A 21,878-nucleotide genomic window follows, 5' to 3' on the forward strand; every position below is an offset into this window, starting at 1 on the left:
GAAATGATAACAAAGTCAAGGATTGCACAACAAAAATCATACTAACTTTGAATATCAACTACATAATCTTGAAGACGTCAAAAGATGCCCATGACAACAGGACTCTCAAGGCCTCGATCAATGCCATGTCCATCTGATCGATGATGAGCCTTGTCCTGAACTGGAAACAAGATTGTCACCTCCATGAAATATGGAGGTATTGTTTTGTGTGTGTGTGTGTCTGTTTGTGTTTCCGGATATTTGTGGTCAGCGAAAGTTAAAAGAACCTTAAGGCCTCTGGATGGATTGTAATGATATTTAGCAAGTGGGTGAATGTTGGGAAGACGAAGGTCAAGGTAGATTTTGGGCCCTTTGGTGTGTGACCTTGTTCCTTTGACAAACAGTCAGCAGATATTTAAGAAATTTCTCAAAAGGTATGTCAGTGATTGAAGAAGATACGGTAGCATCAAAGACTGGAGGACATAAGTATCATCTATCCTTCGTGGCAAGTGGCGTCTTGAACAGAGATAAATTCGCCCTTGAAGGACATTGCATCTAGTTTTCAATGTCAGATGCACAGACAATTAATCAAAGGAATGTGTTTTTGTCACCATGTTGTGCGCCATGGTGACAAAAACATGCCAATCTGCAAGTATTGTCACGCCTCTAAGACTTGATGATTTATGTCTGAACAACTCAAGTACGTTTGAAGATAAAATAGCCTTGAAAGTAGTCTTAAAGTCTGCATTTAACCAAGACTATTAGTTATAACCTCCTTAACTTAACCTTTAGCACACTGAAGTAGCAATTTGGCTATGAATTCTCTATTGCTTGAGGGGTTAGGCTCGCCTGGAGTCCAGCCTTTTTAGCTTTAGTCCGCTACCCAAGCTCTACTCCCCACCAAGAGATGTCAAAAGATGCCTTGGCGGAGAGCGGAGCTTGGGTAGCAGACTACAGCTAAGAAGGCTGGACTCCAGGCTAGCATTAGGCAGCAGGGAGAAGGTTAAAAACTACTATTCCATGCAAAATGTATTTCGAACCAGAGGCTAAGTTTCCAAAGTCTTCCATATGTGAAAGAACAAAGAATCTACTGTTTGTTCTACTACATGTATGTCCTGTAAGTTCAGTTATTTCTAAAACCCTCCTGACCATTGACTTAGATTTGATAATAGCGTTGGGAACTTTCTTTTTGGCCCAACTTGTTGGTTTTCTTGCATCAATTTTGCAGTGCCCAGAGGATGTCATTCATACAATCAAATCAGTATGACATAACACATACACATTTCCAAGGTGTAAGATCATGTACCAGTAGGTTAGGAAGCACTTAATGTTCTGATATCATCTACTATATCCTCCAGAAACTCCCTTTTGGTAAAGACCACCCTAGGCAAAACATGTGGGTGGGGCTGTTAATCCCTTGTGCGTGTGTTGATGATACAGGTGTATTTACAAGGTCAAGGGCAGGGCAGTGCAGTCCCACAGAGCAGCTTAGTGGCCACAGCCCAGTCTTGTTCATTAAACACACAGTGTCTCAAGCCATCCGACACTGTAGCCCGTATACAAAACTTGTCCTCGCGTTACCAGCATATATCTGTACAAAAGCTCAGAGTTTCTGAACACAACATCAGGTAAAGGTACCGGTAAAGAGAGTTTAGGTACTGGTCTGTAATAAGTACCTGTACCTGAGCAATTCAACAAAGTAACCAGTCCTGTGGTCTTCAATGATGACTGAAACAGTAAAACTGAATGAGGACTTTTGGTAACACCTACATGTACATTGTACTCTCGCTAGAGGATCTCAAAGCACAGATGGGTCTGATTTCAACACCCATTCAATGTTTTCATGTTTTTCATCTTTGTTGTAGGAGTATCGTTACTGTTTGACTTTTATCAAATAAGATGATCATCATATTTGATTCAATTCAGGTACAATGTCATTATCGATATAGATATACATTTTGTATTTTGGACTTTACCAAATTGACATGACTTAGGGCTTTTTCTGAAGAGGAGAAGATGGGTGATGCATCCACTTACCCTGGGCATAAGATTCAGATTGCCCAGAGATGCTACTAGACCACATGTTGCCACAGCATCAACTGTGACCTGTCTAACAGTAATTTTCCCTCTCAAGAAGCCTTAGAATACCCCCATTTTAACTTTAAAATCTCTGAACTCCACACCTGAGAAGGGGGAAAATCTACACCGACCCCCACTCTGTTGCTCCACTCCCTCGCACCACCATGCAATTTTTTCCAGAAAAAAATGTTATTTTCGCAGTACCGTATCGGTACCCCTAATCTGTACTGCTGTTTTACATGGCCTTTCCTTGACCCTTGCCAGCCACGACTGTTTTGGACCCACCTCGGTCCCCAAACAAATTACAGGGCTGCTTGCCAGGTCAGCAGATGCAAGGAAACTGTCCAGTCCCAGCGATCGTGAATGTTAAGAATCTTGTTTATAGCATGAGCTGGTGGGGAAAGAGTGTCTGGCTCTCCAGGGGCGTAGGCACGGGTTTCCCATACATGGAAACGCTTCTGCGTCTGTTTGGGACACGTTAAGCAGTCAGGGGACGACCCGAGGACTAACGGCGAAGAAACCACTGACATTTCTGAAGGTCCTACAATACGCTAGATAGCTATGCTGTGATACAAAACATTCACTCTCCGCAAGAGTGCAGACAATTTTTACTGACTGCTACTGATAAGATATACAGACAGTACAGAGTTGGAAATGGTCCACACTGAAAACTTCCATACAAACTTCATACCCTTGTACTTGTAGTGCCTAGTGGAACATAGGGCAGCATGTTTTCTTGCAGTCAACTTGTATGAACAACGTATTGATGAAAATAATTTCTTTCTCCAAACAGTATGGATCAAAGACAAACACACACTGATAATAGTGATATGTTCACTTTTTAATTTAGATACAGACACCTGAATTAGACCACATCCCACAATTTAACCTCTTCCGGTCTTGGTCAGACACATGCATCAGTTCTAGAGTGTAATGAAATAACAAAAAGACATAAATTCTGTCTAACACATTTTTTGCTTACACGTCAAACCATTGAAGATACGGACTAGATACTACTTGGTAGACACTCGCGTTTTCTTGTCCCAGGAGAAGTTGGCGCCGTAAGACTTTGCTTGCATTCTCGGTTCACGCTTTTCTTCCACCTCCCAAGACCAACCTAATATAAGAACAAAAATATGAAAAGTAATTATCATAACAATTTGAAAAGTTTAAGTTATTATTGAAAGTTTATTGCAAGTACATGAAACATGATATGACAGATAGACAATGGATAACAATATATACCACGTGACTATTCTATTCTAAATACTGACACTAAATTCTAACTTATTGGGTTCGACTTCTTTTTCTGAGACAGTGGAAGATGAACGATCCCACTTTTTCTGCAATGTGTGGGTTTTGTGATGTAAAGAAGAGGAGAGTAGTTTTTTGTCTGTAAACATTATTTTTTCTGCTCTTACTGGCTCTTACAAATGTACCTCATTGTTGTTTAGTGTCAATGCATGACAAGAACCTCTTAAGAGATCTATTTTTCATCCATTCAAGGTTGATTTTATCTTTAATGTACATTCATCAAGGGAATTGGACCTACCATTTCTGTCACAGTAGGCCATAGCATCCTCTTTGGAGTCAAAGGACATTGTGACAGCCAAGTTGGACAGGGGATCAGCCCTGAGAAACAGAGGAACATACATTGTAAATGCTATAAGTCTGTACGTATCTGTATCTGTATCTACATATAACCTGCATCTATATAGCCAGTATAACCGCCCTTCAGCGCAACAGACCACAAGTCACCACAATAGACCAATTTGAACGACACAAACTGATTTCGTCATAGGGGGAGATTTTATACATAAACTGTCTATGTCATCGCACACGTCCATTAAGAATGGAATATGTTTGAATGACGTTCCGCGAACGCTGACCGGTGTCACTGAGCCCGGCATCTCACAGGTACATTTGTATTCACTACCCCCGGGCGGCCCAGCGCTTGCACACATGCCTGCTTTAAACGTTTCAGCATATCGCTATGCAATGTCAATGGCTATTTTCCTTCCTCACTTACAAAAAATGGCTTATTTTGTACTTATCTGTCATAAATCAGTCAAATTGTAATTGAACACCTGCTAATCGAACACCTGCCTCCTCTGGCTTCGGGAAATGTCATTCAAAAGTGTGCAATGATGTGGCAGTGTTTGTGTATAAAATCCCCCCCCCCCATGACGAAATCACTTTGTGTCGTTGAAATTGATCTATTAAAGTCATGAAAAGAACTTGCAACATCTTCCATATAACTGAGGCTGGAAAATCCACTAAAGCATTAAATGATATGATCTGTGATGAAATCATCATGCATGTACAGTACTTCAAACATTACCACTAGACAGTATGAAACCTATGGAATAATGCTATACAATACATGACTGCCATGCTGATTTCATAAAGTTTGATTTCGATTATCATTCATCTCATACCAGCAGACATACATAAATGTAGAAAAGAGCATCTACTACTAAAAGTCTGGCCACAAATTGTGTGCGACAACGAAAAAAAGGAGGTCTGACTGCCGTAAGTTTTAGTATCATACCCATAGTCTCTATGTCTGACACGCCCCTCTTATTTTTTAAATTTTGATGAACATTTGATTAACGGCCTCCAAAAATGTGCCTGAACTACAGATTATGACTGCTAGGTCTGTAATTTTAGCAACCTAAACTCCCCCCCCCCCTACATCTTTCTGCTGATTTGTGGGCGTAGTAAGAGATGGGGAGGGTTTTATTTGGGGATTAGTCTTGGCTCCATGTCTGCAAGTCTTCAGGCGATACTTAAATCTCTGCTGCATTCATCTTAAAGGATTGGCACTGTAATAATGCCCTTGGGAACAGCAATGCTTCATGCAACTACACGTGATTCATAGACCTTGATTTCAGCAAGGACATTATAATTAATAATTTTATTTGCAAGTTCTTGCCCGAGGGCTACTTGCAACATGAAACAATGCATAGCAAGGGTATACTGTACAGATAGTGCGAGTTAACAATGTTGACAAGTAGAACACATGGCTATTCTAAGAACTACTATGGAATACAATCTACGCTTTCTGGGTTTGACTTCTTTTTTGGAAGCAGTGGAAGACGAAGTGTCCCACTTTTTTTGTAATGAGTGGGTTTTGGGAGGTTAACAGCTAGGGTTCTAGTTTTCTTTTCCTCAGTAAACATTTGGAAATTGAGGTAAGTTTATAATGTCCTTGATTACAGGAACACAAAAAGGACTACATGAGTGTAAGTCTTGAGCCATACATATGCCAGACTATAATTTCACTTTTTGTGTACATGTACCTATTTTCACTAGAAAAAAGTAGAATTAGAATTTCAGATGTAATCTTTAAGCATCAAGCTGTCTGAGTGTTGCAAAACTGTAGATATTTTTATGGACTTCAATACACGAATAGTTACTTTTCCATAAAGAATCTTTATGAGTTCCCTGGTGGCAAGACAAGGAAACAGGACAGGACTTTGAGACAATGATATCATTATCAGTACTTACATGTATACTTAGATGGCATTGTTTTAATGTGGCTAATGACAAGAGGTGGTAGGCCATGCAAGGTTGTTGGCCGGTCAGTAGAATGAGACAATATCCCACACTCTTCTTTATCAATTTTTTCCTGTAGGACTTTACAAAATTTTATTAGTTTTTTGGTACTTTCAGAGCCTCTCCTTCAAATACATTTCAGGATCATGTGGTGCCCATATATCAAAACCAAATGACCTGAAATTTGGAAGAGGGGTTGGGCCTATGGGCACAGGACTTCATTCGCATTTTTTGCATAGACCATTTCAATTCAAAATGATTTACTTTAAGTATGTAGCTATGTCTGTAACTAATTTCTGAACTTATTTTTTATTGTCTCATTGGCTCTCTATTGGGGGAAAACAAATGGAAAAATTGCAAAACATTTAATCAATTTGCAATTCACATATAGCATACATGTATGTAATACAGGAAGCTTTTAGTATTATGCAACTTAGCTGTTGACTACAATTGACAATACCAGTGTCCGACCATGACTTCCAATTAAAACTATGAGAATCATCTTATGTCATGGTATGGCCTTGATTGACATAAAAGTTTCATTATCAATTCCCATAACTGTAAGAAAGTATCCCAAATCCCAAATGTTCATTTGATGTTCTTTTAGTGCTTTTTAATAGAGGAAGTCCAGTACTTTACTTAGGTCTGCTGTAGTACTGATGTCAATGACCGGCCATCATTTTATCAATATCAAAAATTGTCAAGGTCAAAGACTTTAATCATACATAATCTCATTATCCTTTCATTTCAATTTTTCTTTATATTGTAAAAAAAAGTTACAACCATTCATATCCATGTGAAAGTGATCTCGAACCAGTCTAGAGCACAGAAGCTGAGAAGGGCTAATCTTCCACTGGTAATGACAGAAAGATAGGCGCTATGTACAGTAGCTACAGGTTCATTCCACCAGAAAAATTCCCCGAGTTCTTTTTGGCAAATGCAATAAACAGTGGACCACAGCATAACGTCTCGTCCTGATGACTGATACCCTTTACAGTAGCCTGCATCTTGGGCTAGCTGGGATTCAAACTCCTAACCTCTTGGTCCAGAAGCCTGGTCACTCACCGCTGTACTACATTGTACACATCCTACCACAATAGCATTGTTAATTCTAGACATCTTAATGCTACATTCTATTGACATGTGTATTATCTTACAAAAGTCAAGACTTACGAGGACCCCCATCCCATGAGTGGGTTCTCCCATCTCTCCGTAGTGTTGAATTCTATCTTCCACTGGCGCGTGCCGGCCGAGCCGGACTGCATGGCGTTACGCGCGGGGACATAGATCCTGGCCTTCCGCGTGGAGAGCTGCTCCTCAGGTACCCCTGACAATGGGGCCAGCTCCTAGATAGACAGAGTGTATATTGTTACAATAGGAATGATATATAGTAAGCTGGCAGGATATATTCTATAGCATGTTGTTAAGCAAAGAAAACGCATAAAATCAATATTAGACCACAAGTGGCATTGCATGGCATAATGGCAGGGTGTTTGGCCCAGCACCCAGAGGTCCAAAATTTATCCTCAACCAATTTACACATCAAGTCATAGTGTTTCAAGACATAATGTCCTTGACTGAAGGTAGAGCCTGGGACTAACCAGGTTGACACTCAGGCTACTTCATTACACTACACTTCTCACATACTAAGTATATGTTTGTGCAAAACAACAACACAGGACATACCACTTTTTCCTCAAAGGGGGTGATCTGTTTTTCTTCCGTGGCAGTTGCAGATGGACTGGTCTCTTGGGATAGATTCCTTATACAGGCAGCAGCAGCTCTGAAGAACGTTTCAAAAGACATGCAGCAGAGTGTTAGTTTCGATTTACATTCGTAGATACAGATTATGGGCTATTATCCAGAAAGAAAATTATAGAGTAGAGTGTGATAGGCTAGCGCTGAGGGGCGAAAGAATTGGTTGTAACTCACGGAAAGATGTGTGTTGCAGCAAACTACATGGCATGGACGTAAAGTAGACAGCGCTCTACAAGGCTCTAGCTTACATGTAGGTCTAGGTACCTAGTATAGTAGAAAATCTAGAAATACGTTTGGAGACGCCCCCCTCCCCACTAGCTACCCAGCTTAGGTCAACCACTTCGTCGCGGATTTTCATACATTCCCAGCAACCTACGACTTCAAATTTCCTCAACAACTTGCGTAAGTTGGTACACATCACACAGAACTTTGTTAAAATGCTAACATCTCACCTGTGCGGCCGTACGAAGGCGATTCCCGCTGTCCTCAGTAGTCCGTTTCTCAGCAAGGACGCCATTTTGGTAATTCTGTGACGTCACATGTGTCTCTCTCTATGGATTGTGGGTACTTTGAAGAGTTCACTGGTGAGTATGTCAACGAAAATTCTTCTTCGTATCATTCAGATTTCTAGTATATAATTGCTCAGTTCACAAGTTACAGTGATTAACTAACAATCCAAGTGAGCATTGAAAACTGTCACGGCACTTTCTGGCGATATAGAGGAGGAAGTCCTCAGTTGTGCGAAAGTGTCTGATTTTGGTCACTGCCAAAATGGCGCCAACGTCTGAGCGTCATGGCGGGAATCTCTTTCGAATCTGATGAATTTCTGTCCAGACTTTCAACCATGACAGAAAATAGAGAAGGAATTTTCCTTGTTGAAATTATGGGTGAAAAACAGACGCATTGCTAAGTACTGCGTTGCCAATGTCTTGTATAGTTTGTTCAGTCTTCAAGTTTATTTTTTCATTGACAATGACCGAAGTTGTTCTTCGGTGGAGCAAGGCTACTATTATTTAATCAATGTCCTTGGCATATTGGATGAAGTCGGACAGATACTTCGAAGATTGCTCGCAGAAATGAATGAATAAAAAAAGGATTTTTTATGACACTTAAACATAATACATTATTAATGACGAATGAATGCATAAATATACTCGGGGCGTATCAGACTAGTAGGAATTTTGATTGACATCGTCCACACCGGGTGATTTTGTGCTTGTTGCAATTGCCAATGGGAAGCCTTTTATTTGATTAGATTCGTCTACATGTGTTTTGAGTTGAATGTCCCACCGGTAAGTGGGCTAATCAAAGCATTTCCTGCGTAAAAAATAGTGGGATATAATTCGCAGCAGAGTCCATTTTTGAGAATAAAAGAGCTCAAAGAGAAGTTCAATAACAACAAACAAGACCAGTAGTCCAGCACCCTAGGACACTGGTACCCATTTATGCACAAATCCGCGTTTCATTCAGACGACACCTCTATCAGGCCATGCATGTTTGTTTGTTTGTTTGTTTGTTTGAACCTTTGTTTATTCATGATAAGTTCAAATCGGCACATGGACTTTGTTCATCGAGTGTATGAAAACAAACCTGGCTCGTTTAGAACTGCATGATAAGACACACGAATCTCTTGAAGCTAATTAAGGTACTCTGTACTATCGAAATGTCTGGACTCTCCGTATATTGTATACATTGTATACACGGTGCTGCACACGAAGCCTTGAAACTAGATAAAATGGCCTGCACGAAATGTCCTTGGAGAGGTAGGTACAAGACTATGACCTTCAGAAAGCGCCGCGTCTTATACGCGTACGTCACAGCTAGACCCTTGCAAAGACATATAGATGCACAAGGCAGTTCGTTTGGCCCGGCGAACAACAGGCTTGATAGATTGTTATTTACTTCCCTTATAGCCCCTTAACTAGGGCAGCGACCTCGCTGCGACCTACATGTACAAATTGACAGCGCTCAACGAATTTCATAGATGAAAAACTAATATTTTTACGCTTTATGTGTAGACATTTTGTTATGTTTTCCGTCAGACTTTTACATTTGTTTTGCATGATATTCCGATTATAAAGTCAAGGGTTACACAAATCCAATTTAGGTCGCAGCGAGGTCGCAGTGCGATCGCCGTTTAGTGGAATGATGACCTTACTAACGTCTTTTCAATATTGTTTACGACATCGTTTCCCTGCGACGTTTTTCTACAGTAATTGCGAAATAAAACAGCTATAGGCCAGCCTTAGCGGAATATTATAGATACTTTTTGACATCATATCATACCTCCCCTGATCCAAGTAGAAAAATAGAAGACAAGACTAATAGTGTCTGCAACATTTCTTTTTAATACGACCACATACGCTACGTGATGCCCATGTGCGTGGTACATCGACATCGAGAAATATCATGTTCATGTACCATTTGTGTACTACGTACAGTACTTTGATTATCACAATGTTCGTTAAAATGAGCGTCCAAGCTACTACAAGTCCTATAGCTGTAGTTCATGTTTATATATTACTTCGTCTATATGTATACAAGGCAGAGCCTGTTTTATCTTGTAGTTAATCTTGACGGAACTACTTTAACAAACTGTTACTGATGTACAGAGATGTAGTGTTGTATTGTCTTTACGAAGGCGGCCTTATATATGCTTTATATGTTCAGTTTGCATCAGTCAAAATGTTATCGGTCCTGGCATTTGAGGCGTTATATTACTGTGGTCTCCTACTTTAAAACATCAGCCGCAAAGAGAGTAACTGAAATACTGTTTCAAAAAAGCAAGAAAATATACACGAACATTCGCACATAGTTCACATTTTTACACAATCATCTCTTCAATACTTACACCACGCATACGGCAAGAAACTTTGACTCTCATTCCATATCTTTATAAGGGATATTTTGCAAATTCACAATACCTGAGCATACACCCACATTACACATAAATAATAAAAATATACAATACAGTCCTTGTAACAATATTTTCCTTTGGATTTCAATATCTTTGAAAACTTATATAGATAACCTGCCATACATTTGCCATGCATATACACTAACAACTCAAAGAATAGGAACGCTGTCGACAACTGCGAGTAACTGCAACACTGTTGAGTGACTACATTAGATCTAAGGACAAGAAGAAAAAAACTATTCATGGGAGGAGTACTGGAATGATAGTGTGCACAGTGCATATATTAATGTATTTTACTCGATAGAGTTTTCATATGGAAAGACGCCACAGCTAGATGCCTGTTCATCGACTTTCGTCGTCTTCCCCATCGGTGAAACTAGCTGAAGAACTTCCCGCTTCGCCCGACATGGAGCCCTCAAAGAGATAGGCGTCCGTCATCATCGGCATTCTATCTGAAAGGAGAAAGTATGAATTGAATGATTCTTTGTAGAAAACTTGATGAATAACTACATGTACCAGGGCACAAAGCGATCTGCACACGCAATTGCACAAACATTAATACATGTATCATCCCAACATGTCCGTTCTTCCAAACGAGCAATGGCTAACCGTTATCTAGTATAGCCTTTCATAATGTCTGTTACTAAAGATTTGGATGAACTGTCGACTCCATCTCATAGTGCTTATTGTGTCTTGTCAGGATATGTTTTTTCCTGGAACCGATGTTCAGCGAATCATATGTTTGTTATGCATGGTTTTGTCGGATTGCTTTGGAGTTGGAGGATTGTGGAAAGATAGATCTAGAATCGGCTTCAAGTTCTGCCATTGAATACGACACCCTTAATCTTTCGGTTGACTGATTTTAGTAAAGTTCATGTCATAAGCAGGCGCTCTGTATCAGGAGAACCCACACCCTATCCACATCATACTGCCCTACTACTATTTCAACTACTGACATCGTTGTCTATGCTTGAAAGTTCATCTGTGTTGGTGGAATGATGGCATCCATGCTTTCGCGTCGATAGGGACGGGGTAGTACACCATAAACTTTTGATCTACTGGTCACCGGACTACGTGTTCTATCTGCATAAAGTGACGCCATGGAAGCGGTCGATTGCTTAACAAGAAAAAAGACTGGTGCTGCAACATGTTCAATGGAAAGTCCCACTGCAATGCTACTAAGGAATATCTTTATCTTGCCTGTCATTAGTGTCAAGGAATACATCTTACCTCCCGTGCAACGTCCCATGTGCTTTGTCTCGATGATGAAGCCTGTTCTGCAGGACGTCTCTCTCATGTCACACCAGTCGGCATACGTCACGCCATCCGACCCGCAGATCGGGTCTGACGGAGATGCTTTGTGGTGTGAGCAGTCCATCCCACATGTCACGCACCGCGGGTTGTTGTTCTTGTCCACGAGACACCGTTTCCCTCTCCCGCATGCCAGCCCATCGCAGGTCATCGACCCTGGGTTAGAAAAGAATCTGTTACCTAAACTGTTCGGGATTACCGTCGGCTAATGCACCGCTAGACCACAATCTTAGCATAAGCATGGTTTTAGGGGGGCGTACCGCAATGTTTGCGTGGGATGTTAGAATGTCAAAGAGCACGCATGGGCAGCTGCCATGACCGAGCAAGACAGCACTACCACTCGATTGTTTCTGGTCGGTTCCCCGTAAACAAGCACGGTGACCCCGTCCATGTTCGATATTGTAATGACGATGACAGACATGTACGTTGTCTGTTTAACGTCACGGCTGTCTGTTTGTCTGCTCGTCTGAGGGGAATGTATGGACATCTTCAGCGACTGATATCCGCTTGTGTTGGTGGTCCTATCCATAACATGTCTTGATCAAGTGGCGCTTATCGCGACAGGGTAACCGCAAGCCCTAAGCCCCGCGATGGCATGCCTGATATGTCTGGTTACATCAAGTGTTTTACTTAACAGGCGGCGTACAAGGAATGTACAAAAGCTGGGGGGATTTGCCACTGCTTCACTGCTACCCGTTTTAGGACTTATATCCTCTTACAGCTGGAGCAAATCAGGGATGTTGCGGTTGTGTATAAGGGTATTCTAGGGAACTCACCTCTGCATAGCCCCTTGTAGGCAACGCCAATGGTGTGGCCGGCTAGACAGGTTGCCTCTCGAAGGTGGCACTCACTCGGATACGTTACACCGTCAACCCCACACACCGCGTCCGCGAGTGACGGGGTTGCAAGGCAGTGGAACTCACAGGACACACAGTGGGGCGTTTCGTTCTGGTCCATAACACAACGGTTCCCCGGTGGACACGTCACGTCACCGCACGAAGCTAGAAAATTTCGATTCAATTGGTTATAGGGACCAATTGTATAATACGATGACATTAGACAACCATTTTTTGTCCTAGTACAACCTAATTATTGACATGAGAGGTCATCTATGTTGGAATACAACGTTATAGAAGACATGTTCAACTGCATCCGGACCCGGCCATCAACTTTCATTGGACCGGGACGGGGGCTGCTACCACCTACCACCTACCTTTGACCCGTTGCTCAAATCACGTCACGCTTCCGGGAGGTGGCGGGTTTTGAGCAATCGGGTTATCAGTTATCCTAATGAAGAAGATTTTGAGGATTGGTCTAAAAGTAGGTGAGTCCAATCTCTGAGATGTAAAATCTGTCCACGACAAGCTAATTATCAGTCATGTTACATCTTTAACTGTAAGGGCGTTATATCTTACTTTTGCAAATGCCGTTGTAAGAGACCTGTAGGTTCGGTTGAGACAGTCTGCACTTGGTTCTCAGGAGGCTGCAGTACGTTTTGTACGTCTTGCGATCCGTCCCGCAAACGGCTCCCCGTGTGGGTGGGTCCGAACAGTCAGGTGAGCAGACACATCGGGGCTTGTTTCTTCTGTTCATCTTGCAGCGCTTGTCTGGTCCACACTCAACATCATCACACGTCTCTGTTATAAAGTGATGGATGGAGAAAAAACGTCAGTAACGTTTAGTGCTCTCTCTACTTTGCTTTAGCCTCCGTAGCAGGCTTTTTGTTTTTTACTATCATGTGCTATTTTCTGATTGTATATTGTGTTCCAATTGGTACCGTGCTTCTGACAGCGTTCAGCCTAAAAAGACGCCGAATGGGTGCAGACATTTTGGTGTGGGTGCCATTCGATTACTACCGATGCACCTACAATCGCTGCCCTGAAAGAAAAAAAACAGGGTAGCGAGTGTAGGAACCCCTTGTAGTACTTGGATGGCACCCAGGCTACAGACATTTGGCTGGGCGGCTGTTAAAAGTTTAATAGCAATCAGAAGACTGATGTACAATCAGGAAACGGCACTTACGCCTAAAAAGAGTCTAGCCAGGAAGCCTGCTATGGAGGCTATCGGCTTCAAGTATGGTCGCCAGCAAGGTCTGCATTTCATTCTTTTAAAAGCCACGAAGTTAGTTTGTCACGCAGGTGTTGGGAAGAGCAGTGATGAGGCACAATACTACTGTACCGGTCGAGGATGGAAGCTTACACTAGAGACTATGGTGATGAGGAAACAAGTCCACCCTAAGCAATTTCTCTTGAATTCCTTTACTCATGATGTGCTAGGATGCTGGTCTCACGGGGTTTCATGTAGGCAAAGTAAAATTAGTAGGGTCTAATAAATGTTTCCGCTATATTAGATTAGATAAAGAGACAAGGCTGGTACTGTTATTTCAAAAGCATGAAAGTTGTAAAATGAATTTTGTCACCTATGACCAGATACTGCCATCAGGATCATCTAAGACCACCATGCAGAACACTTACACTTAGGTTTTCTTAGCTTGTCTTTCATGGTACCCACCACGCGGAGAATTTAAAGTGTAAGCACCAACTTGTATAGATGCACTTACCCTCTTCAAACTCACCTCGGCAAGGCTCGCAGCCGGGCGCGCCATCACCGAACGCTCGCCACTTGAAGAGTGTTCCCAGGTCGACGTCCTCCTCTGTGTAGGCGATGCTGACTCCTCCAGATCTACAGCACCCTTCCTTAGACACGAACGCCTTGATCAGGCCTTGGCACTTCCCGTTCTTGGACATTGTCGTCCAGCAGTGTCCAGCTGCAAGGCAAATGTAGAGATATTGTGATACTCTTGCTATATAAATTGAATCGACAACTCGTGCTGTGTGCACTATGGAGTACAATATGTCTGTGGTAGAGACGGAGGACGCCACAAACTATATACTACACTTGATCCACTGCTCAAGTCACGTGATCGCAATCTGCATAAAGTGATGTCATAGAAGTGGTGGATTCATTCCTTGACAATGACTGGTGTCATACAGTCGAAACTTTGGTTACGTCCGAATCAGTGTGTTGGAAATTGCAGTTTAAAGATCGATTTTCCTTTCATGGTAAAATACGTCCTTTCGATGATTCGCGAACGATCCTTTAATCAGGAGCGGTGAAAGATGCATATGGTTGTATGAAGTTGTATTTTCATTGAAAATAGTCTTTCGAACCCTCCGCTTACGCATGCTGACAGTGTAACTCACTAACGTCCATGATTAATCGGATCGAAATTCTGTTTCTTCTTAACAAGTTGGACGCCTTTCTATTGCGTCTCTCATCAGTTTTGGAAAGCAATGATCCGACAAATCATGCATGATGCATGAAAGTACGTAGACATGTCCACCAAAGTATTGTATTTTACACCGTGGAGTCAGGAAGTCTGTCGCCGTTTCTTTTCGTAAGGAATTAATTTTCTCTCAGTAATTCTTCGCTACGTTACTTTTGGTCAGTGACGTTTTCTGTAATACCTTTTTTAGACTATATGTGGAGAGAAGCACTATGGTTCTTGAATGAGTTTTTTGTGTGTGTTTTCCAAAAAGGTCTGTTGTAGTTAAGTGCGGGCATTGTGTCTTTTATGGTATAACAGGTGAGAAATGGCATTCTCTTCGTAGACTGTAATCTTCGAATACTGGTCTCTGGTGATAGTATTTCTGCTGCAAAGAGCTAGAGGATGTCTTTGCATAATGGGTTTGGTGACAGGAAAATATAGAGCTATTGTGATATTGTTGCTATACAATGAATCGGCAACTCGTGCTGGCGATAAGAAAATAAATACAAAATCTATAGTAGAGACGGGGGACGCCACAAACTATCTTATCAAAGTCTTCATGATTTTGTTCCAATGAAAACTTTAACACGTAGAATCATCGTGGTTATTAGTTTGGCTTATAGCTTTGGAATAGACTGGTTTTGACCAAATATCTATCCGATCATTTTCCTGTATAGACAGGGGACAGTGCTTTTTTAGATCTGCATAAAGTGACGTCATAGACGTGATGGATTCTTCTTTGACAAAGAGTGGTTTAGTACAGTAAAAAAATTTGGGTTAGTCCAATTTTTTCTGTTGGCCATTGCATTTAAAGGTATCTTCTTGACGATGAAGTCTACTAACACAGACGAACTTTCAAGCTAATTTGTAGTTATGTCGGCATTCTTGAGGTAGCCGTTCCGTAGGGCGTTTAGTTGTTGAAGGTTGCACTTCCTACTTATCATTTTCCGTTCTCTCAGCATTGAGATAGCTGCCTGAGAGGTCTTAAAAATGTAGTTCCGCAAGGACTACCAAAAGATAGCAACGTTATGCGTGCGTTCATCTTCAAGGTTTCCTTAACATCCTCTCCAGTAGGTAAGCCTTGGATTTCACGTGTGTTGTTTGTCCATGAGATATATGTTACAACATTCCGTTGTCGGCGTTCAGGCATAATCATACATATCAGTACTAGCTTCCTGGATCTTGTGGCATTTTCCACCCACAGACTGACCGGACGGGTTCTTATCATGTATTCCAACTAGATCTCCCCTAACTGCAGCCAGCTCCTCTAATAAAGTGTACTATGTGGGAAGGGGATTCCAGACGTCTTTATATGCCAGGTCAGGTGTGTGTGGCCAGACATCGTTCGAAGTTAGTTAGCCGAGACGGTCGGTCCCATTTGGATTCCTTTCCGGGTCCAAGTTGATATATACATCTAGAGCGGTCGCCAGGGCATTACGGCCCAGATTCAAGGTCTACAGACGGCAATGACCAATGTTAAATTCAAGGTCTACAGACGGCAATGACCAACATGTAAAATAAACGGCGTGGTCAATACTACGGCGCCTCCAGTCCGCGCCCCACCTACGGCGATGATTAAGATAAGTGGTGTCTGCTAATGATCGATAAAGGCTTCGTTATTGCCAACAGAGAGAGCTGTGATAAAGAGGTCGGGGGGTTTCTTGATGAACTGCCTCTTTAAAAAAGTGAACTCGTAAATGTCAAACTTGTACGTCCGTCACGTTCTGTCTTCAGCATGTACGGATTACCATGTAATCAGGTGCAACAGACTGCCACTGTCGCGGCATTGTGAGTAGCTTGGGGGCCAGACTGTTTCAATGGCCAACCCAGGCCAGATGCTCGGCTCCAGGACCAACATACCCCCGAGGAAATTTTTCCTCAACGCCCCTGAGTAACATGTGGTCCGGGGTCTTCCTCAATGACAATGGGGCTGAAGCAGAATTTCCTCGGGGCATGTTGGTCTTGGAGCCGAGGAGCTGGCCTGTATAAGCCGTGCAAACAGTCTGGCTTCAAGACTAAGCTGTGCGCCTCTCTTGTGGGTAAAACGACATGCAAGCCTGTTGCTCAGGCGATAGAATGCTTAATACATTTTGTCGATACGTTCCTCATGACTTTACATGTTCGGGAGGGGGCGGGGTGCCACCGGCAACCTAGTCTTGATAAGTTATTGACGATTTTCAAAGGCACCGTTGCCTTAAATGTCTGTAGATGTAGAGGATATCATTGGTAGCTACCAATCTGAAACCTTCCGTCAAAGTGTACATCCGTCAAAGTGTACTGGACAAAAGCGAAAAATGAAGAAGCCTATATAAGTTTGTAATGGTATTAGTGAGTGTTTAACAAGAACCTCGCCCTTCCTTTGTTGATCCGTGATCCTTGTGTATATTCAATAGGCTATCGGGGGGAATGCTAGGTGTTTGCCTTCTGAGGCGTGAAAATAATCCCCTTCTTGTCCACGCCGAGTGCATGCTGCTGAATACTACCGAATCCATGATGACGTAGGAAGAAGATAAGGAAGACGTATCCTTGGCCCCCTTCTATAGCCACCCTCGTAGGCAGCGAGTAATTGGTCAGCGCGACAAAGAGACTCGGGTTACCCCGGTTGTGTGAGGTCTCGCTAAACCAATCCTTGGCAAACTTTTGTGGCATGGGAGATGTCTAGACTTAAAAGAAATGTTAGCTTAACACAGTGACCCACAGCACGTGTCCATTGTGTGCTTTGCATACTTCCTGAAGGGGAGGGGGAGGTGTAACCAAGTGATCTCAAGTATTCCCGCTTCCTATGGTAGCTGTGGTGGGCAAGGCCGTGGGAACACTGTTTGGACATCTTTGCCAACAGACTATCCCATATCAAAGGACGCGGGTGTCGAACACGCACAAATATAACATTTTCACGCAAACACCGCTCAGGGTTGACAGGCTTAGACAACACCCGTACCCACTTCAAAGGCGCATGTGTATCCAAGCTCCCGTGCCCTGAATGTCACAGAGGCCTAAACTATGACTCGTGTGTTTTTAAACAAACGAAAACGCCTCTTGGTTTGAACGTTGCAGTTCACCGTTAAGCGTTGTTGTTGCCCGAGCCCACGTTGATTTTCATCGGTAACAGTTGCTCTGTAGGCTTCTCTCAGTAAATGTTGTGCCGCTACTGATACTATAGCGACGTGTGAATGCGCTATTCTGCCTGTCGAGACATGGTTCATGGCAGGGTTTGTAGATACTATGTCTAGAATTCTAACAAAAGCAAGCCGTGGGGGTGGAAGAAAACACGTTACGGTATCTGTGACGCCTTGACTGGACGGGTATTACGTAGGTTAGTACGAGAAACGTGCCAAAGGCCGCAGATAAGACATGCCGGAAAAAAATCAAGCAGACGGGTCGCCACGCATATGTTCGAAGCAATTAAGCGGAAAGTGTATCTTCGCCTCAGCTTTGACACACAGAATGACTTCTTAGAATGTCTTAGACATTCGTCTGAGAGCTGACGTCAGATCTTACGACACTGCCGCGTCCCAGTTTGACATAACACAAGAGCGCCGACAAGCAAGCCGACAAAGACCCGTAGCAAATCGCTTCCCGACATGCGCCCGTTCATATTGAATGGTCTACATCCGGCGTCAACATGCGGTACATTTTCTGCCAGGGCGATTTTTAGGAGCGTGTAATGGGAAACATGGAGAGCTTTAATCATCGCTCTCTTAATATGCGCCGCCATTGACCCCTCCCTTCATTATCGAATATGAATTATACAGAGTGGGGTGCGACGACATGTCTGGTACCCATCTGGCTGGGCCGGTTCCACCGTGCTATCCATCAGAAGCTAGATAAGTAACGAGGGGCTCATGACCTCACGAGACACCGTAAAACCCACACGTTACATGGGGCGGGCGTGGACTATATCCAACCGTGCAACTACATGTGCGCCAAACAAAATGTCGAATGTTAAGGGTGAACCTAAACACGTACGGATTGTTTGCCTTGTTCTTCATATAGTTTTCATTATCAGTGTACTTCGCCAATACTTATGTATGGGAGCCGCCGGAGGCAGCACATGTTCGACTCCACAAGCCCTGACACGATAATAAGCTTAAGTCTACTTAATGCCGTCGTCCAGACGTTCGTTGATAAGGCGAAGAACTAGGTCGCCTCAAGAAATCCGACAGTTATGTTGTTGTTTCCGGGCTCACGGTGAAATACTGCTGTCAAACTGACCAAACCGGATTTTACATTAAGTTGCAGAGAAAATGTACATGGACGTACCTTGAACCCAGGGTTCCCGCGTGGCCAACAACACCAGGCTGAAGATGAGACAGCGCAAAGGTGCGGATGTCCAGCTGCTGTCCATCGTCTCCTGTTGAGCACCAACGTCAAATGTCACTAGCCGTTATCGTCCGTTTCCTAAATACCACATTGGTCTCTCTATACATTTACCCTCCGGGAGCGTATACAACCTTTTATCTCGTGATACGCTGTGTCAAACTGACAAATCCCTCAGATAAACTTGGAGATTAGACTTCATTTAACGAGAGAGGCGTGAGCATTGTCATGGGCTCTGACTTCAAAAACTCCCAACTAACCTGTCCGCGTGGTTTACCAGCCAGCGTGTGGGCGAGGCCAGCAGGTGCCCCCGCCCGACCAACGTGTGCAGTGCCTCGACCCATCGACTACGCTGATCTTTTAAAAAGACCAAACATCTCCCAAAGACAAGAAAAATAGAGTTACCTGTAGTCTTCTGAAAGCCGCCTCCTAACAAATGAACGAGTTCCGCTCTGCTTAAACCGTCCGAACACGTTGTAAGAGCTGGGCTATTTAGGTGGTTCTCCGTCTTTCCTCGCAAGTTTCTGCGGGCACAGGTATCGTAGACGCCGTAGACTGTGTTGAAAATGGAAGCACTCGCTGCTCGACCGGGCTTATATAGGCTGACGACACACAAGGGTATACCAATCCAAACACGTGGCTTGCGGGGTCCACGGTGATTTCTAAATAATCGCAAAGTTGTAAAGATATAATTAGCTCTCCTGCGCCAATTGGGTGATTATGGGTCCAGTGATGACTACAGACGGGGCGCTGACGCGGGCTGTGATTCGACGCAGGCCCTGATGACATCACGGCATACGTGCGTAGAGCTGGGTCGCACCGGTTCAAAGCTGCAACGCGAGGAGGAGTTTACAGAAGGGTCGCCAAAACATCAATCACAAGCTGTGTACTTACACCAAGTGGTGGTTTCCGAGTACCAGCAGACGTTACACGTACTGAACCTACTACTACAGGTTACTGTCGAACAGATGTTGTTGTTCTTTGCTGGCACTTTAAGAAAAGAAAAGAAAACAAACTACGGTACAAAACAGACAAGTGCCGAAGTGTTAAGTGCGACAAATCCGAGCATGTAGGTTAAATGCCAGCCAAGGCCGGGCGTGTCGTACGGTTTCTACGAACTGTTTTTGCGGTTTCTGGACTTTGAAAACAACTCGTGAGTATGTTTATATATGGTAGTAGGGTGTCGTTGGGTTTGACATTTACGCTGTGATGATATTTGAAAAAAAGAAGATAAAAACATAAAAGGGAAAGGGCGCATACCAACAACAAACCATAAGTCGCACATTGTCACAAGACAGGAAACGGGTAAAATATCGGATTATTCGTGACATTTGTAAGGTGTAGGTTGAGACATTTTTTACGGTAAATTGATGTCAGAGGAGGCATATATAAACGGACACCCTTGCGGCATGGTACATGGTACAAAGCTATTGATATTTCAGGTAGGCACAAAGCGGTGCGTACGGGTGCACGTCATAGGGCGGATGGCAGGAGTCGCATTTCACATATGAAGTAGGCGACACTTCCCAAAACTGCACAACACCGGGTGTGGACAGAGTATCATGTTAGCAGAGATTACGTCAAACTGTAACGAATAATTCCTATTTTTAGCCATACGTACCCTTTTTAGAAACAGCATACCGTTGTCTTTGTACAGGCTCGCTTGCCTTTTGAAAGTATAGGATATTTGATTTCCTCTTATCAACATGGCTGGAGTATCTGTGATTGCAGTAACTTTTAATACATTTGGAATTTCTGAGAAATCGTTAGGAACAGATAAAAGTTGCGCGAAGTTTTTATTTTTTATTCGGTAATTTGAATGTCTACAGAATGTCTACAGCTTGTCGCCACACACCTTGGAAGCCCGCCACTTCTATAAAGTCTGACGTACAATCAATAAAAGGTATCGACCGACGTGAGTCTTGTCCGGGCGAGCTGTCAATCACCCGAACCATGGCGTGGCAGGAACCAGCTATGGAATGATTACTTTAACTTCAAAAGAAGGCTCTCATTTTCCTATTCACTTTATTCTTTTATTCTAGCAGCTCACTCAGACGCTGAAAACGACTGTCCACTTCAGTAGAGTACAATGAAGGAGGATAATCGCCGAGGAGAATCCTGTTATCCATTGAAGAGGAAGATAATACAACGGCACTTGTTTAGGATGCATGTTAAGTCACCGGATGTCTGGGATGCCTTTCCAAGTAACAGAAATGGACAATGGATAGTCTGAGACCAAACGTATCGGTACGAACGTTAACACTATTCCATTGTCTTTCTATTAAAATACATTATCTAGGTCACCCCTCGAATGAAAATTTGAAGAAAAAAAACGAAACGCAATGTCATTGACCTTGTCGAACGTATAGATTTTCCCAAGTTACATAAATGGACAATTAATGAACAGTCTGCAGACCACATATTGGTGGGTACATTAAACATGGCCTCGTCCTCTTTCTGATAAATCATATCCTCTAGACATCCCCAAAAACGTCCTATGAGTCAATGACCTCGTTACTTCACAATGGAAGCTATATTATCCAGCCCCCCCCCCCAAGACAATTTTTAAAGCACGCAATATGTCAACGACCTCTCTACGAGACACGCCAACCTTTTCGTGTATCGCAAACCTTCAGACTTGCACAAAGTCCGCGTGTAGAAAGATATATACTGTTACCTCAAGGGTTGCTA

General features: G+C 43.0%; 2 protein-coding genes and 1 long non-coding RNA gene across 4 annotated transcripts in view; 1 reads left to right on the forward strand and 2 right to left on the reverse strand.

The window, feature by feature from the left end:
- Positions 1 to 2,878: 2,878 nt before the first annotated feature.
- On the reverse strand, positions 2,879 to 7,920 carry LOC136428575 (NADH dehydrogenase [ubiquinone] iron-sulfur protein 4, mitochondrial-like). Its single transcript, XM_066418199.1, has 5 exons — positions 7,827 to 7,920; positions 7,303 to 7,399; positions 6,790 to 6,962; positions 3,611 to 3,690; positions 2,879 to 3,175 (listed from the first exon to the last, which is right to left on the reverse strand). The coding sequence occupies exons 1-5, from the start codon at positions 7,889 to 7,891 to the stop codon at positions 3,072 to 3,074; spliced, it is 519 nt and encodes a 172-aa protein (XP_066274296.1). The 5' UTR covers positions 7,892 to 7,920; the 3' UTR covers positions 2,879 to 3,071.
- The window catches only part of LOC136428577 (uncharacterized), a 38,542-nt gene continuing 24,510 nt past the window's right edge, over positions 7,847 to 21,878 (forward strand). Inside the window, exon 1 of the long non-coding RNA XR_010754633.1 lies at positions 7,847 to 7,958. This is a non-coding gene — a long non-coding RNA (uncharacterized lncRNA). The remainder of the gene's footprint in view (positions 7,959 to 21,878) is intronic.
- On the reverse strand, positions 9,703 to 19,868 carry LOC136428573 (follistatin-A-like). Of its 2 annotated transcripts, none has more exons than XM_066418188.1 (7): positions 19,593 to 19,868; positions 19,131 to 19,221; positions 14,178 to 14,369; positions 13,018 to 13,239; positions 12,379 to 12,603; positions 11,522 to 11,758; positions 9,703 to 10,743 (listed from the first exon to the last, which is right to left on the reverse strand). In XM_066418188.1, the coding sequence occupies exons 2-7, from the start codon at positions 19,213 to 19,215 to the stop codon at positions 10,634 to 10,636; spliced, it is 1,071 nt and encodes a 356-aa protein (XP_066274285.1). In that variant the 5' UTR covers positions 19,216 to 19,221; positions 19,593 to 19,868; the 3' UTR covers positions 9,703 to 10,633. The 2 variants fall into 2 exon arrangements, with proteins under 2 accessions (XP_066274285.1, XP_066274284.1); XM_066418187.1 differs by having other exon boundaries at positions 14,163 to 14,369; positions 19,593 to 19,866.

This window comes from Branchiostoma lanceolatum, chromosome 2 (assembly GCF_035083965.1).
Source record: "Branchiostoma lanceolatum isolate klBraLanc5 chromosome 2, klBraLanc5.hap2, whole genome shotgun sequence".
Taxonomy (NCBI): domain Eukaryota; kingdom Metazoa; phylum Chordata; class Leptocardii; order Amphioxiformes; family Branchiostomatidae; genus Branchiostoma; species Branchiostoma lanceolatum.

What these genes read in the sequence shown, in the direction of transcription:
- LOC136428573 (XM_066418187.1), bottom strand. Translation starts at nt 19,215, where the DNA reads ATGGACAGCAGCTGGACATCCGCACCTTTGCGCTGTCTCATCTTCAGC. An exon ending in TTACAACGGCATTTGCAAAA is followed by an intron (nt 12,604 to 13,017) that starts GTAAGATATAAC and finishes GAAATTTTCTAG; the next exon opens with CTTCGTGCGGTGACGTGACG. An exon ending in CTACAAGGGGCTATGCAGAG is followed by an intron (nt 11,759 to 12,378) that starts GTGAGTTCCCTA and finishes TTTCTAACCCAG; the next exon opens with GGTCGATGACCTGCGATGGG.
- LOC136428575 (XM_066418199.1), bottom strand. Translation starts at nt 7,891, where the DNA reads ATGGCGTCCTTGCTGAGAAACGGACTACTGAGGACAGCGGGAATCGCC. An exon ending in CCCCCTTTGAGGAAAAAGTG is followed by an intron (nt 6,963 to 7,302) that starts GTATGTCCTGTG and finishes CTGTCTATCTAG; the next exon opens with GAGCTGGCCCCATTGTCAGG. An exon ending in CTCATGGGATGGGGGTCCTC is followed by an intron (nt 3,691 to 6,789) that starts GTAAGTCTTGAC and finishes TCTGTTTCTCAG; the next exon opens with GGCTGATCCCCTGTCCAACT.